This window comes from Neopelma chrysocephalum, unplaced genomic scaffold, assembly GCF_003984885.1.
Source record: "Neopelma chrysocephalum unplaced genomic scaffold, ASM398488v2 Primary Assembly neopelma1_72, whole genome shotgun sequence".
NCBI classification, from domain to species: Eukaryota; Metazoa; Chordata; class Aves; order Passeriformes; family Pipridae; genus Neopelma; species Neopelma chrysocephalum.
In genome coordinates, this window is record NW_020897732.1 from 8,919,717 (window position 1) to 8,937,894 (window position 18,178).

Genomic DNA, 18,178 nt, shown 5'->3' on the forward strand with positions numbered 1-18,178 from the left:
TGTTCCTATTCCTTTCTCCACTGTGGAACTGACATCATGCAACACTTACTGTCTTCTGTGATGTTGATCTTGAATCAACAGTGTTTTTTTGCTAAGAGGGTAAACATGCTGAGGCTGGTGCAGAAGCAAAACAGCTGATATGAACACCTGGTTTAAGGTTAAGAGTGATTACTCCTTTCTTCCAGTTCTCATCAACCTTTTGTCCAATAATATCTTCTCACTGAGTAAGCAACTTTCAGCAGATGGCATTACAACCAAAGAATGACCTTATTCAATGAAAAGAACTTGACTTCCTCATATTTTTCTTTATTTGTCCTTACATAATTTCTTTATAACTCAGGGTAATTCTTTTTATCATGCACTTTCATTCTTCTGTCATGGTCTTTATCCTTCTCTGGGATATCTGGGATGTCTATCCCCACCACAATATATCTTTTTTGGATGGAACAACCCAAGATGAATGTATCAAGGTGATAACATCTCTCAAACTGGATAAAAACGTCATTTTCAGTATTGTTCTCTCCTGAGTATAGTTCAATATTTTTTCCCCTAAAAAAGTTGATTGCAACAGAAAATTGATTACATGTTCTCAGTTTCCTGCCCTAGGAGAAGGATAGGAAATAAAAACTATGAAATTCTAATAATCTCTCTCCTGTTTTCATACTCATACTCTTCTGGTTTGATAGTTTAGTTAAATTAGCAATTCTGTGCCCATTAGGAAAGAAAAAAATCATGAATATTGTAATTATTGGTATATAGTCCTAAAACTATCTTTTTTTGCGATGCAAGTTTTAAAAATATCTTCCTTTGTGAGGCGTTAAAAATAAAAAATAAATAAAGAACATATTTTTGTGTTAAAGGTTAATTTGCTTTAAGGTCATGTCTTATGCATGCTGCTGAGTTTAGTATCAGCTAAATGCTTCAAGGCAAAAGGTAATAGCAAACTCTCACAAATGCTGCCCCTGGAATTAACACCTGTGACAAGGAAAATATGGAATACATGGAACAAATATATATATGCACACGTATACTCTTGGGGATATTTTAACTAAGTGTTTTAAGGCATTTTTTATGTCACAGTTCACAGCCCGCAGTCCCCTGGGAAGGAGAATAAGGAAGGAAAAGATACCTCCAAATTATTAATAAGGGTCTTGCCTTATGCATGAGTATTCCGAGCAATTTGTCTTGTAAAATGAGTCAGTCCATCAACTGAAGCAATAACAAACAGGGCAAACAGCTTCACGTGGCCCAGCACGTGTGCATTAACCCCCCGTGGGGCGATGGGTCAGCTCAGCCCTCGCTGGCTCCACTCTCTACTAACGCTTCCAGTTGGGAGAGCATCCAGAGCCAGCTGCAGGAGCAGGTTTGGGTATGGGCTCTTGTCCACCAGGAAATAGGAAAATTGACTGCTGAGCAGAGAATAAGTGTTTATTAGGGTGATAACAAATTAAAGGGTATTGGAAAATTTTCTCGACACTTTCCGGGAAGAATTGGTGGATTTTAGAAGTTTGTCCAAGTCTTGGTGGTTCTTTTCAGACTGCCTGAAGGTACCACAGTATTCAGATTTCCTACAGTGCATGAATGGCAAGGCCAACACTTCCAAGCAGACCCTGGAATGGTTTACTCTGTGAAAATGAGCACGTGCATCATAACTGCAACGAGACCAAAGTCTATCTGAACTGCTGGATTCACCACCCATTGTCCAGTTAATTTTTATCAGGTCCAGTGCATGACAAAATAACAATCATTTATCCAACAGATGAGACCCCTGGTGGCCTAGTGGTTAGCGTGCAGGACTTTCACTGCTGCGACCACGGGTTCAAATCCCGGTCTCCTGGCCTGATGGAGGTCGTTAGCCCTGTGTGGCCATCCATCTATGAGAAGGACACTCTAAACAAACCTACGTCCTGAGGACCTCACTGCCATTGTCCAAGCTTGCTTGGCCCCGGCAGATGAACCTTAGGATTAAAGGGTGGGCTCAGTTCAGCGCAGGCTGTGTCTCACCTAAAAAATCCATTGCGCAGGCTGGAAAGGTAAAAGACCTTTCCCCAAATCTTCGTTCACGAAGATGGGCCATTATCCAACAGATCCAAACTTTTGCCCCTTATGGGTAAAATGCTTCTGAGCTGAAACTTTTTTTAAATTTTCTCAGCTAAAGCATTGAAATTTCCCACTGTTCTCATACTAGACTTTGTTTACTTTTCTCCATTCATGTCATCCTGCCTTCCCTGAAAAGTTAAAATGCTTTGGAGATGATTATACAGATTTTGTGAATTACTATGAAACTTAAGCATTGGAAATCAGATATAAAACTTCAAGAGAACCTAATATTTTAAAAATATCTATTCTAATGGAAGTAAACATTGGCTTCTCTCCATTTACCCTCCAAATAAGTTTAACATTTGAAGGATCATTTAGAAATAACTGTGATAATATTTATGAATACTAAAAATTTATTTATTACATTGCTTTTTTGAATCAAAGTAGAGCATTTTTGTGTGTCACCTGTGCCCGGAAGCTGGGACTTTAAGTCAAGTAACAAAATGAAGACTTGGCAGCATACCCAGCTGTCAGTGTTGTGAAGGCAAACTCCCTGGCCAGCCATATACACACCTGGTTACACCTCTTTCTCTCCCTCACTCAAATACTCTAGGGAGTTGTTTCCCATACTCCTTTTCCTTGCGATTTGTTTTGCTTCTTTCATCTCTTCATACTTGTGTCTTACCTGGGGTTCTTTTCCTGCCAAACATGAGACTTAGAAGTGTTTTTTAAGAGGTGTTGTACTCTGATAATCAGGGAATGTTCCTCACCATGCAGGGCCATGTCTGTCTCGGGATCACTTACAGGATCATCTCATTTTCTATCACAGATTACTCCTTGTTACTGGCAATGGAAAGAGTTGTCAGCAAAGTATTCAGCTTTAAAACTCGGCAGGATGTGTACCGACCCAGTGCTGATTTCATGTGAAGATATGAAGTCCTGCTGGGGACCTAGATCACCTGATTTTATGACATCGTGATTACTCAGTGTGGCATGTGTGGCATGATTTGGTACAGGGACCTACAGATTTTACCTCTAAAACACTTTTCTTTAGGGTTAAACAGATGATATTACATTTATATACTTCAAGTGCCATGAAACTCGAATACCGTGAACACTTTTGAGAAGCCAACCCTGATATTTCTGGGAAATCCTTGTGTGTAGTTCCCATCCCATCTTCCCTAAATTAATATAGTAGAGATGGAAAACATTCATCCAAGGTACTGATCTAAGGCTGATCAGACAAAGCAAGCTCCCAGGCATTCTTCCTCATGCAACAGGTCAGAGAAACTAGTTGATGAAAGACGTGATGGATGCAAGAGGCTCTGGAGGACACTTGGCACATGTCTTGGAAGAGAAAAATATTTTGGAATACTAAACAGAAAATATAGAAGAGGATCTGATAATTCCCTGACCTAAAAAGAGCATGAAGTTTGCTGCCCTCTTGCTCATCCTTGTGCACGCACATCTTGCCTCTCATGGAAACAGGATTTGGGGCTGGGCAAACCTTTGGTCTCCTGTTCTTAATTGAATTTCCACTGATGTAAGGTTTCAAAGTATAATTATATTCCCTTGATCATTGCTAATTATCTCATTCTAAATTTCTTCTAATGAATTATATAAGTCTGGTACTATTTCTCGTAAGAAAAATAAAGTAGTGCTTTTCATACATGCAACAGCTTTATACAGTCAGGAGATCCAAGCTCACCGGGGACTTTTTTTCTTAGATAAGTAAATCCTTGCCTGCTAAATTTCCAGTTAAAAAGATCTGATATAAATTTTAATCACCAGAAATACAGTATTTCCTGTCTTCAAATTATTTAATTATGGTATCTCAGCATATATTTATTTAATGTTCATTAAAAGGAACAAGTAGAATACATACTGGTCTAATTAATTCTTGTTGAGCATTCCATGCTCAACAAGCATCCAAGAGCAGTGGAGCAAGCTCAGAGAAAGCTATTGAGTCAGAAAAATGTGATTTGCACCAAGTAAAAATCTTCAGGAAGGAATAAAAGTCGGGCAGGGCAGTGTGAAAAATGGAAAATTGACTTGATTAAAATTAAAAAAAAAAAAAAGAAAGAAAAACTAAAAGTAAGCAAGTTTCCTCCTAGAGAATAGAGGGCACCTAAAGATGGACTGTGCGGAGAAATAAACATTTCTTGAAAACACTGCTGAAGCTACCAGGAGTGAAATCAGTGGCTTAACAAGAGGCCCAAACACCCTGAAGAGCTCTCCTTCCTCCATCACACATTTACAGTCCTCCTTTGAATGTGCTTTTTGCCCAGCATATCCTGAAATTATGCACCTCACTTCTTCCTTCTGTTTTGTCCTAGGTGCTCATCTCTTAGGTGCCTCTTTCCCAAAACTTTTCTGCCTTCACACCAGCCTGACTGTTAGGAAAACCTTCAGCAAGTTCATGCAAACTCTCATTCTTTACCTTTTTTACCTATAGTTCAAAACTGAGTCTCCCACCTATCTGCTCAGATTTTCTTAGCACTGCAGGGTCTAAATGAAATAAATTTCCTACTCCCTCCCAAAGCAACCCTCCTTATGGTGAAACATTGCCAGGCTCCTGGGGAAGGGAGAAGACCATCACCCTCTGTTGTGCCCAGCTTGCTCCATCACCCAGGAATATGGCTTTCCTCGTTTCTATTCCTCCTCTTCCATGTGTTATACTCTTCTGAAGAGGCAAAAGACAAAAAAAACCCCTTTATTTTAGTAGAAATTCGACCAGCAGGGCTGCAATTATGACCATCCTTTTTAAAGGCTTATCACAAACAATTTTTGTCACAGCAGTTCCCCTTACCTAGGGGTGTGGGAAGTGCTGGGAGCTCACCCTGACCTGCTTCATAGGTGTTAACTGGGGAAGTGCATCCATGAGTGTCACACTGTACCTCTAGCTGTTCACCTAGATTTTTAACTAACACCCACTGAGAGAACACCTAATCCCTCTCCCAGTTAAACCCCTGTAAAACCAGCACGTTTCCTTCGGCTCTGAGAGCAGCAGGGTTTTGGTTTCAAGCCACTCTGAACACGATGAAAAAAACTCGATCCTTTTTCCAACTGGATTCAAACTGTTCAGCACACAGGTAGAACTGCCACGTGCAGTTCTTTCCTTCCAGCAGTAGAAACACCACTGCTGTGAGCCACGTCTTTAAAGTCCCCCACAGATGCTACCGCTCCCTGTGGCAGCACGATGTTTCCTTCCCACTTCCATCCCTGCTGCTCTCCTTTTTTTTATTTAATCAAAAGGCTCCCCGGTGTGAAGTGGGTGCTGTTGCAGTACATCTGCCTGGCTGGCAGGTAAAAGGACCCAGCCCTGAATTTAGCAGGTTTGCACTCACCACCAGCAATACTGAGTCCCAGAAATGCCACAGTGCACCTCAAAGCAACATAGAGCATGGTGATGGGGAGAAGCAAAGAGGGCAGCTTACCTAATTCCCATGAATTTCTACCTCAAATCTACAAACGATTTTAACACACAGTGAAGCCTAAGTTGTTCTAGTTTTCATACACCTCTTACAGCTTCAAATTATTCCCCAAAACTGCTCCTTGCTGGCATACGTGGTCACATCAGGAGGCACTGCCTGGCTTCTGAGCTACCTTGAGAGAAAAACACTAATTTTAGTGGAGTTGAGATAGACATGGAAATGGAGAATCTGTCTTTGTTAATGGATATAAAAAGTCTAAGAAAGCAGCCTGTTGCTCTAACATATGAGACTGGGACAGTCATGCTGCCTTTCAGAGGGAAGCCTTTTTTTCCTGCTTAGTTTTAAAAATATTAGTGGGAACAGAATTAGGCAGATATGGGGAGTAGGTATTAGCAGAACTCAGGTAAGTAGAATTGAAGTCCAAGGAATTTTCCTGCCTCTTCCAGCCATCTTTGATTTGCTAATTGTTCCCTTTGATATTATCCTAGCAACTAAATGTATTTTTTCAGCTCTTCATCTTAGGCCATTAAGCCATTTCTCAGGTGGTACTGACTTTCAGAGTAATTTTCACTCTCTGCACAACTCCAGCCCCTTCTCCACCTGGAACACCCCCAGGATCCTCCCTGCTTGTCTGGGCTTCTCCCCTGAGTGACTGCAGCCTGTCCTCCCTGCGCAGCATCACTGTCAGTGCCCTCCTCACCTCCCTCTCTCTTGCATCTCACTTCTCCCACGTGACCTTCATGCCACCAGCCCTGTCCCTGGGCCAGACTCTTCACTCAACCTGGCAAGATGCAGAGATATAACAAATAGAATGCACTGAATGCCTGAGGCCACTTTTTACTGTACATGGGTTTTAAGATGTTCAGTAGCTAAAGCCATATGTTGGTACCTCAAGAGTACATTTTGACTCAGAGGCTCAACAGTAGTCAGTGACAAGCAGGGGAATGGTTTGAGTTCAGCAGGCTCTGGAGAAATTACTTACAGAGGCTCCTAAACTTAGGGTTAGGCTCATATGGAAATCTTGACCTCCTCAAGACATCAAACTACGAAAAACCACCACAAACAACCTCCCTATTTGGCCATTACAGTGCTACTTCTGCTTTTCCAGGTGGGGATAATTTTCCCAAACAGGACTTTCTCCAGCATATTTCTCCTTCTAAATTCAGAAGTTGCTGTACACAACAAAGAATTATTTTCTCAGTCAAAGAGCAGCACAAGAGCCCCACCAGCACCCCAGCACTGTGGAGAAAAAGGCACTGAGGCACTGCCAAAGCCACAGCACCACGCTCCTCCCCAGCTTGCTCCTGCAGACTGTATTAATTTTTAGAAGAGACAAATTTATTTCTCATTTCATTCTCTTTAGCAGTTATGAACAAAACAGCTACATGGCAGAAATGCTCTGCTCCATGGAGTATTATGTTAAATTAAAAAGTCATTAATTCCCAGGTTTCCTGTCTTTGGTGCACAGGTCACTGTCACTGCTGAAATCCAGCAGTCACCCAGCGGCTGAAAGTCAGTAGGGCAACTTCTTTTCAGTGCTCTCAAAAGACAGACATGTAGAAATCCCTGAAGGAGATGGTCCAGGATGGGTTCTAAAATCAAAATTACAGTTCTAATGGTTTTCCTCACTTCTTTCTTAATGTGACAGTCATGACAGAGCAAGATCTTTTACCTGTCTTTTGCCTGTCACTTCGTGAAGGCATTTAGATTAAGAATAGCAATCAATCTGCTCTAAAGTACACAGACTTCTGCTGGCATGAACACTACCTAAAAGCTCACTTAACAAGCATCTGTATCTTTATGAATCATAACAGAGGGTTTCTGAAGGCCATCCCCAGCAAAACCATCACGTGCTAGACCAGAAGACCTTTCTTGGTCCTTCCCCTGTATTTTTCTCTGGTCCACATAGCATGTTCTGCTACTGATGGTGTCTTTATCTCAGCATAAGGTCACTTTTGCAAGGTGTCATAAAGCAGGATGTGAGGTTTGGCAGACCACAGTTGTGAGTGGGGCAAGTTTTCTATGAACCATTAAGACCAGTAAACCCATTCATTTAACCCTTTCTATCACATATTTAAAACACATTGAAATTAATGAACTAGTATTTCTATTTAACAAGGTGGGCAAATATTCTGAAACCCAATTTTCTTTATGCCTTCACCAGATGTCAGCATTTTCTAGCTTACATTCATTTAACTTAAGGCAAGAACTGGGACAAGTGTGTGGCCTTCCTCTGGCAGCACCACGGTTCAAGGATGCCTGTATGAAGGTCTAGCACCTTCCTAACAGACCTGAAACACCCAAGATTTCAAACTGCAGTGCCCAAGGAAGACAATGTTTTTCCTTGGATGACAAACAGAAAGATGAGTTTTTCTTTCGTGCCAACAGCCCAACCTTGCCAGGGAAAGGTTCCTTTTGCCTTACAATTTGGATGGTCATTTGCAGGCTGTCAGCTGCTCTCTACCACTACCTGACAGGAGGTTGTAGTCAGGTGGGAGTCAGCCTCTTCCCCCAAGTAACAAGTGATAGGGCAAGAGAAAATGGCCCTGAGTTGTGCCAGGTTTAGATTGCACATTAGGAAATATTTCTTCACTGAAAGTGTCATCAAGCACTGGAATTGGCTGCCCAGGGAAGTGGTGGAATCATCATCCCTGGAAGTGTTCAAAAAAACACGTCAATGTGGTGCTTAGGGACATGGTTTAGTGGTGGACTTGGCCGTGCTGGGTTAACAGTTCAACTGGTTGATCTTAGAGGTCTTTTCCAACCTTAATGATTCTGTGAAGCTTTTGTCCCATGGAGGAGCAGCCCAGAGAGGCCTGCACTCCAGTCAACCATGCTGTAGCTCTCTAGCAGGGCAATTTTAGTCTTAAGAGCTGTCAGAGCAAGCACCTTAACACAAACCTTTTTCACAATGAAAAATATTAGCACTTACAAAGTTCTTAATATCTATGCAAAGCAACCTATAAATAATTCATTTACTCCACACGCATCTGCATCATTTGAAATGCATCAATGCTTTTATCAATACAGTGCAATGGATTTACACTGCAGAGAAGAGGCTTGGGGGCTTTTGGACTATCCAAGTATTGTTGATCCAAGCATTATTATTAAAGGTAAACTGAAATAAATTACCTCAGTTACTACATGGTGCTTTTTTCAGCATGGTAAATAAAACTTATTAGTTCTAGGTCATTAAATTCAATATTAGACTTTAAAACAGCCCAGGGCTTCTATGATGCTATTAGTAAAACACGCAACAAAACACATGTGCTTTGGTATTAAAGATAAAAGAATTACTCAATTATATTTAGATATTAGTTATTAGTGCATTTTTCAAAGGGACTTCTGATATAAAAGCCTAGCTGCCATTCTCAGAGGTGAGCATTTTCCTGGTTGTCACTGGATGGCAAGTTCCCAAATAACTGAGCTATTTCTGAAAATGTCATTCAGAGCCTTTTGCAAATTTACCCACTATTCCTCTTCACATAGGAATAAATACTATTTTGCCAACATTGCAGGTGAAGTGATTGGGCAGCGGGAGAGCTGCTTGAAGAGCAGGACTTGATTTTCATATTTTTTTGACTTCCTATGACCCCAGACATGTCCCTTGGTGCCCTGTATGTCAGTGCTCCTCTCTGCTTGACTATACTGTGCCCTTCATTTCAACCTTTATTCTCCTCATTTGGCTACAACCACTCTGTAAGGACTGTCTCCCCGTGTCTGGCCAGTGTCTAGCACAAAGAAAATGCACTCCTAATTAAAACCTCCAGTCACTAACATACAGCCCAAAATCCTGACAACAGCCACTGCTAAATACACTCTGTCTTTCAAGATGCCAAAAGCAAGGCTGGAAAATATCCTCTAAGAAGTAAGTAATGACAGCACGTTGCATCCAATCGACCACAGTAACCTCTGCCCATATATTAGAGGCCACCATTGTGTTTTTCTAACTACAACAGCAGCCAAGTACTTTCAGTGCAGGCAAAATGTGTTTGCCATTAAGCACAAAGACAGAAGACAAGCATAAGTCTCCACAAGTGGCACATATGGTTCGGTCTCTCCTCCTTTATTTGACGCTGGGCATGATGTTCCCTCCCCATGAAGGAGTGTTCCCAAGATGCTGGGTATCAGATTCACAACTGACAGGAATCACTGCAGCTCAACAGATCCACAAAACCAGCACTCATAACCCGGCTGGCTTCTCAGGCCAGGTCTAGGTAATGACTATGAATTATTGTTTGCAGGAGAAGTCAGATGACTGAGCTGCTCTTCAGTACAAAATGATGATGGTTTTCTTTATCCTGGTTTTCATCAACCGCCACAGGAACATTGTAGCATCCCACTGAGCTTTTCAGAAACCTGAGCTAAAATCCGCTGTGAGAGGAATTACAGGAAAAGCCCAGTAATTGTGAAGGCAATTACAAGGTAATGTGGAGCTCACAAGCAGAACTGCTAGGCATTTAGGGACTAGACTAACGAGCAGGCCACCTGTCATGTGGGAGAGAGCCGGCATGGGACACTCCTGACAGGCGGTGGAGGGGGATATGAAAACAAGGAAATGTTCAAATACAACATTTAAGATACACAGTATGAAATGAGCCACTGATTGGAGCTCATATGCATGCTCAGTATACAGACAATGTAATTCTAGTTGTACGGGAAAGGGAAGTTCACAGTAGAGAACAGCAATAGAACGGCGTAGGCAAGGCACCGAACGATGAGGAGAAGAGCATAGGAGAATGCTTGGGATAAATGGGGCTGGAAAAGAGACCCAGCTCAGATTCTTTGCACTTAGACTGCAGGGAATGCCATTTAACCACCAGCACAATCTCAAATTCCTCATATTTCACTGCTTTACACCTACTATAGTATAACAGAGCCCCATCCAACCTGGCCTTGAACACTTCCAGGGACAGAGCAACCACAACTTTCTGGGCAACTTGTGTCACCATCATAGTAAAAAATTTCTTCCTCATATCTGATCCAAGCCTATTCTCCTTCAGTTTGAAGCCATTCCCCCTTGTCTTGTCACTACATGCTCTGTGAATGTGTTGCTCCCCTCTCAGCGAAGTCAACGACAAGAATGGTCAGGGCAGCAGAAGACAGCTGCTAATTAATTAAAATATTCTTTCCTCTCCCTAAACCATTGGATAAAAATGCAAACTGGAATTTGAAATTACAGTTTCAAATGACAGAAACTATAAGAGGTTTCAATGACAGAAATTGTAAGAGGTTCAAATTTCCAACTTTGGCACATCTCTAGCTTTGTGCAAGTAAATTTAATTGCAGTTCCAATAAAAAAAGGTGCAAATATATCCACAAATGAGCCACAAGTTGTTACTGAAAGCTGAGAAATCTTTACACTGAAAGTGTAAAGTGTAGTTATGTCAGTTTTGAGACTGGTTCTTTTTTTTTAGCTAGCTCCTTTAAAATCAATGGAATGACACTAAGCTATTGACTAGAAATATGTTATTTCTTCACTTGCCCATTGAGAATCAAGAACATGAGCTCATTCCATCAATTTCAGGGAACTTTCAGCATATTTGTAAGTGTCACCCTGAATATAAATACCTTATTTATTTTAATGCTTGCTCTAAGACTCATTCAAGACAAAGGAAAGACCTTGTTCCTTCAGAGTGTTTGAATCAACCCCTGGCTTACCGGGAAGAACACAGGATATTTTAATGACTGAACTGTTTTGGGAGCAAGCAAATCCCTCAAATGATTCAAATACTCCGAAACATGCAGCTTGCTTCATCTTTGGCAAGGCCACCCATCTCCTGTCATCTGCAGTAATGTAGAGGGAAAGGAAGGAAATAGAGCTTTGAAGAGCCAAGAGGACTGAACTTTGCAGATCTCTGAATGAACATGATATTTTGCTGTATAATTAACAGGAGAAAAAGGTGAAAAAGGATACATAACAGGCACCCATCCTTTGCCAATTGTGTGGATCTCCACAGAGCATCAACTCAGTGAGCTGATATGCAATTTTAAATATGCAATTTTAAAAATGCAATTTTAAAATATGCAATTTATTTTTCCTAAGGCATTCCAGCATTCTCGTTATACTAAGTTAATTAGTTTGGCTTTGGCATTTTCGGAGTCTTTCATTTGCATTCTGAAAACTAAGAGACCAATAACAACTGTGTGCTTAGGAATCTGGCTACTGGTCTTCTGTATTGCTTATCAGGGACTTAATCAAGATTTCACCACTCAGCCAGCTAGAGAGAGCTGCAGAAAGCAACTATAATACAGAAAAGCAATTAATGTTGTAAAATGGCTTTGGGTCCTCAGATGATTGACATTGCAGATTAGCATCTTGCCCTTAAATGCAAAGTCACCCTTGGGTAAATCTGCAGAGTACCTACTGGCTTCATAAAATTCCTCTAGACATATTAAAAGCAGTCCAGTTGTTGTCTGTATCAAAGCAATAGAACAAGTAATTCTAAAATATCTATGCATGTTTGCAGAACATGACTTCGTGTTTTGTACTTTACAAAAACAATATTTTAGTAATTTCAGATCTGGCAAGGCTGCACTGGAGTCAGTAGGGGGACATGACAAGATTTTAAAACAGTCAAGATCAGATTCTTAATAAAAGTTTATATTGCTTTAGCATTTGACCATAATTGGAACAGCACGGGAGATGTTACTTTTTTCACAGAAGATTGCAGTTCTGTGGAAAATAAGCCTTATATCCACATAAAGTGATACTCATCAGTGGGAGGAATATTATAGCCAGCTGTAGGGCAATACTTCATTCTCTGTTCCTGCAAAAGTTTACTTAATTCATTATTATTCCCTCCACTATATTCTATTTGTTATACTCTAGCAAATAAAGAAAATAGCAGTTAGGATCTCAATAAAACACCTTTTCCTTCATTAAGGCCATGAGGAATACCCATGCTAAAAGCTAAAGGATGCTAGATAGGAAATTCTGAACTGCAATGCAGATATTTCCGTTATTATTCCCAAAAAGTGGTTATGGGGAGCAGCATTCCCACACAGAACACAGCCTGAAAAAGAGCTCCTGCCCACTGGCAGGTGTGTTTTTGAAGGTGTGTATCATCTGCAACTGCTTTCCCCTCTACTTGAGTGGGTGGGAGAAGTTGCAGCTGGGGAATGTGTTAATTCAGCACTACCCTTTAACACTCACTCTTTTCATTACAGGTATTAAAATTGTTCCCAATGGGCACAGGAGACAAGGAAAGCTAAACACAAGGAGGGACTTGATCCAGTTTCCCATTAAATTCAAAATAAAAACTAATAACTTCCATGATAATAGGACTTGGACAGGAACTTACATGAACAGCATACAACAAATCATTTTATTCTTGCCAAAGCTTGTTTTGACTGCAGCAATTTCCACTGAGAGCTGGAATCTACGTCCCCCAAAGTAGCTCCACTCCAGCAAATACAACATGCATTAATTCAAGTATTATTTGGCTTTCCCCTGACTGGAAAATGTAAGGCAGCAGAGGATAAAAAGAGCACATGGCTTGTGTGCAAGCCCCAGCCCAGCTGCTGCTGGACCACTGTTTGCCTGTTGCTTAGCAATGCTTCACCTCTATGCCAGGAAAAAATGTTTTGATGAGGGAATATAAATCTGCAGTTTTGTTTATGGTGAAATAATAACTGATGGTGCTCCAACCACTTCTTTCAAACACGCGCTAACAACGCTTACTAAGCCCTGGAAGCTCTTTGAGACAAAGGCTGTAGTTTTCCATCTATCTATGAGCCTGTGGGAGAGCCCTAGGTAAAAAGTTATAACAGAGCAGTTTGCATGTTAAAGAGGAGAAGAACTGGAATAGGAATCTGAGGATTTAAAATAGGAATCTGAGGGCATGATTCTGGGCAATCAGCTCTAGCTGCCCTTACTTGAGCAAGGAGTTGGACAAGATGATTTCCAGAGTTCCCTTCCAACCCCAACCACTCCTTGATTCTATAATTTCAGAAGCAAAATAAAGAACTGGAGGAATAAAGAAGGACATGAAAAATAGATGTGCAGGGAGCAAGGAAGCAAAGCAAAGACACTGCAAAATGCTTATGCCTCACTCACCAGTTATCCATTTAGCCTCTGGGTCATGAATTTTGAAATCATCACTGAAGAGATCTTCCACTGTTATCTTCTTCTTCTGAGACAAGCTGTTATCTTCAACTGCAAAAGATTCAAAACCAAACTGCCATTAGTTCAGCTTAGAAATGTGTCTGAAAGTACAGCAACTGTGAATAGTGCCATGTAAACATCTTATTTGGAAACAGTCCACATTAATCTTTCTGTCACACACAAGTTCCTTCCCATATTTGGTGTTAGAAAAGGACCATCTAATGGTTCATTAACAGAAACCTCTTTGTTATTTATGCCTGGTCTCAACAACTACAAAAAGACCAAGACATGGTCCAAAACAAATTTTTAGACAAAACATGACCAAAAAAGATTTTTAAAGTCATGAAAACACACCTATAGATGTCATAGTGATACATAATGTCAACTATTCGAAGTATATTAAAGCTACTTAACACTAAAACATTTCTGAAATCATTAGATACATTTTCAAAAAGCATTTTAAATGGCCAAGCTTTTACAGCTTATATTTCTATATCCTTAAAAACTGTCACACAGAACCATAGTTGGAAATATATTTAACTTTATAAAGGCTCATACACATTACTTCAGAAATTCTCAAAAGATTTTCCATGGGAAACAGACTCTTGTTTGCAGAAATATGTTTGAAAAGTCTACGAGACATAACCCTAAATCTTTAGGTGTTGCATAGCTGGCCTATGCTAGTTTTAACTTTTAGTGAAAAGATATACAGTTTCATTGGCAAATATCATGGAAATATCAAAGCTGAAAATTTTAGAGAAAAACTAAACCCAACAATTTTGATTAATATATTCCTTCTTTCCTGTCTTCCCATCAAGTGCATTTTTTTTGTCATGACAAGCAGCCACCCTCTATGAAGAACTTGTTTTCAACATTCAATTTTTTCTGAAATAATATTTTCAGGGAAACATTTCAGTCAGCTCTTTCAAAGAAAACATGAGTCTACATTCTGAGTATTTTCACAGCATCTCTCCTCACTACAGTATCCTCATACCTGAGGTCTATTAGCATCCTGCAGCCTTAGATATCTTTAACATTGTTTAGTGCTAAACTTACACTGAACATTCATGATTAGAAACATGGAAACAGACTTTGAAGGCAATTAGTGGAAGGAAAAACATCTTCTTTTCTATGCTAAATTGATACCCCTGAGCTACCTGAAATGACAGAAAATTAGCTGTGAACAGTGTTTTGTCCCATTGAAAGATGTTTCAATAAAAACTATCATTTTTACCAAATAAATGATATTCTTCAATGTTCATATTTTTCTCAAGTCTGGCTGAGGTTTCAATGACACTGCTCCATGTGGCTTCCAAATACCAAAACACAGTAATACAAGTCCTCAGCCAAATCCCTCCATATGACAGCACTATGCCAAGTTATTCTGCATAATTTTATTTATCAAAATGGAAACTACAGGTGACAAGAACCCCAGGAAATAGTTCCAGTTAATCTCCACCATGGTGCAAGTCCCCAGAGCTGGATACCCAGGGAGGTCAGGCAGAGCAGAGCGGGAGGTTGGAGCCCACAAACAGCCCTGGGGTTACAGCTGTTCCAGGAGCTGCTTCCCAAATGTCACCCTGAGGAACACGGACACCCTCTTCCCCACCATGTGGGCGTAAGGACAGGCACAAAAAAAAAATCTGTGATGGAGATTTGGGAAGGGGCAGGGTGGGAAGCCCTTTGTATTTCCCCTTTTTGTGAAGGACGGAGACAGCCAGGCTGGGAGCTGCATCACCTCTATACCTTCACAGTACTCAAACTCCTCCTAAGGGACAACAGGAGGCAAAGGCAGCACCTGAGGTGTGCACATGCAGGAGCCTCCCTGAGGCATGAGGTGAGATTTCCTTACTGTCCCCTTGCTGTAAGAGCTGCAACAGGTCCTATATTAAACAATGGACCACATTAATCTCAGCCATAGAGCTGGGGAGAACATAGGTAACCAAATAAATCAATCAACAAATTTTAGTAAAAAAACCAGATTTACTGACCTCCCCTGTAATAGGCAGATAAGCCAGAGTGCTGGTTAAGAATGCCTACTCTACTCCTCTGGCCCTATTGGAGACATGTATAGAGGAAAAAATCCAATTGCGGGACCTCAGGCAGCCCTCCCTGCCCTGAGCACAGTCTCTTAAGTGCCTCAGGGTGTCTAAGCCAGCTGGTGGACACAAGTTGTGTCCGCAACCAGCTGCAGGGACCTTTAGGCCTCCTTGGTCTTACAGAAAGACTGCACTGAGCATGTGCCACCACATTTTGTGCGTTCATGTATCCCAGCCTAGCAGACCCAAATGTCAGCATGGCAGCAGTGCAGGGGGCACAAGGAGTTGTGATGTTGAGTGCCAAGTCAGAAACTCAGCATCCAAACATCAAAGTTACGTGCTCAGAGAACTGAATGGAAACCACTTTGGTTTTGATTCAATGTTAAAGGCATGACAGGAACCCTGTGTTTCGGTTCATCTGCCTGCTCTTCATCCTTGAAGTGTGTGCACCCGGACAAACATGGGCTGAACTGACAAAACCTGGCTCTCCAGAACACAAAAAGAACAAAGATCCTCCAGAAACCCAGGAAATTCAAACAGAAAGGAACAAGGAGTGGACCTCATTGCCTGTTTTGCCTCCTCTCTTTCAAGCTTCCTCTCAACTCCAGCAATGCTTAGGGGTTGCTTGACGGGTCAGAAAGTTTGATCCACTTTTGGGTGCCCACCTTTCTTTCCACCACCACTGGTGCTCTGCTACAGGCAAACATCAGATGCTTTTCTCACACACCTCCTGAGTGCATTGCAAGCACCTGGGTGTGTGGCCAGCACACCAGAAGCTCCTTTCCCACCTCAGCATACCTGCTTGATCCCCAGGCAGACCTAGCCCCTCTTTTCCCCCAGATGACCTCTCTGTGCCCAAAAGGCAGGGACCACACCAGGCAAATAGGCAGCCTTTCTCCCTTCTGTAAAATCCCACCTTTTTGTAACAGCGTATAATATACATTTATATATAACTACTGTGAACAAACAAATTGCTCTCCTGCAGAGCTGGTCAAAGGATATTTCTTTGCTCTTCCTGAGTATCAAAAGTCATACAAAGCTTTCTAGGCAATGCATTTGACTGTCTGACAGCATGTTGTGAATTAATGCTTGGTACCATCTCTGAAAAATGTTTCCGATGGATTTCGCAAAAATTTTAATGAGGATTTGGGTGTACTTTCTTTTATTCATTTAAAGGTCACATTTGAAAGGAGAAAGCTTGATGTATATCTCAACAAAGGTTTAAATATCAGGAACAGATGTGCAAAAAGTCCTTGTTTGCCTCCATTTCCAAACAGAGGGGATGAGAAAGCAGCCTCTGTCTAAGCAAAATGTCTAATGGAATTAGAGGAAGGCTGGGTCCTCTTTTCAGCTTTGCTATGTGTGTGTGTATGCACAGACATGCACATTTATAAAGCTTTGCATGCCTTTATATAAATGCACGAAGAACAGCGCCTGGATGAGACCTCTATAGGTGCCATATGCTGCGACAAGTGAGCAGCCACCAATTAGGGAAGGCTCAGACCCACTCTGTTATCATTTGTATAAATAGTTTCACATTTTTCAATGGTGGGTGGAGTGGCAGGACTCACACACACATGAAATCAGAGAACCACAGCATACGCTGTGTACTATAGTGTAATAAATGTAAACTTTCACACAGCCACTGCTTCTTTTGAGAATGTTGTTCTAGAATGCCAAAGGATAAATGAATCCTAGAAAGGTTGAAATGTTTTCAGGATTTTATAAAATAAGACATAAGCATTAGCTAGCAATAAAGCACTGCTACTGTAATGACCATGTCTGCTGAATGCAAGGACCACTGATTCCAGGTTAGGAGCTAATCTTGAAGGAGGGTGAGTGACCTGCCCCTGAGAAATCCATACCAGTAGGGATGTCAGCCCTTCTGCAGCTGAATCAAGAGTCAAAACCTTTAAAGATTTGGGCTGATTTGAAGGAGAATCTTGAAGAGACATACAAATCCCCTTTTTCCCCAATTATTAAATACCTTAATCATTATATGTCCTGCTAAGCAAATCTTTCCCATCTCCCACTTTACCAGTTGTTCTTGCCTTTGCAGAAGACTACCCAGGAGATTACCCAAGTTTTCACAGTACTGGTGCAAGTTAAGGGTCCAGTTAAGCAATTTACTTTGTCTGAACATGGACTACATGTCTGCATGCTGCAATCTATCCCATATATGTCCCAAATTACTCTCTGTAGGCATTGTATGATGTTCAGCACTGGGTTTAGAGCATCTCTGCATTTCATGCATGGTACTGCACTGCAAAACAGGCCTTCAAACCAACACCAAAATACTTAGAGAAGAATAGTTTCCCAGCCAGGAAGAGGGCTGAGATAGACAGAAACAAGAGACTCAGAGGTAAAATGCAAAAGGTTATTTGTACTGGTAGGACAGTGTCAGGCTGGACTCTAACATTATCATCAGAAGGAAGACTTAAAAATAGTTAAACATTCTCAAGAACTGTGCTCTGCCCAAGCCAGACTGCATTACCTCCTTTGAGACATTTGCAGTGAAGAGGGGGTTTTTTGTTTGTGTGTTTTGGTTTGGGTTTGGT

The 18,178-nt window shown here is 41.1% G+C and overlaps 1 protein-coding gene across 6 annotated transcripts in view; it reads right to left on the reverse strand.

Moving 5' to 3' along the window:
- Nucleotides 1–18,178, reverse strand: part of DPP6 (dipeptidyl peptidase like 6) — a 547,706-nt gene that overhangs the window by 150,143 nt on the left and 379,385 nt on the right. For all 6 annotated transcript variants that reach the window (XM_027686849.1, XM_027686850.1, XM_027686845.1 and 3 more), the window contains exon 3: nt 13,534–13,632. In XM_027686849.1, coding sequence (XP_027542650.1) covers nt 13,534–13,632 — 99 coding nt within the window. The remainder of the gene's footprint in view (nt 1–13,533; nt 13,633–18,178) is intronic.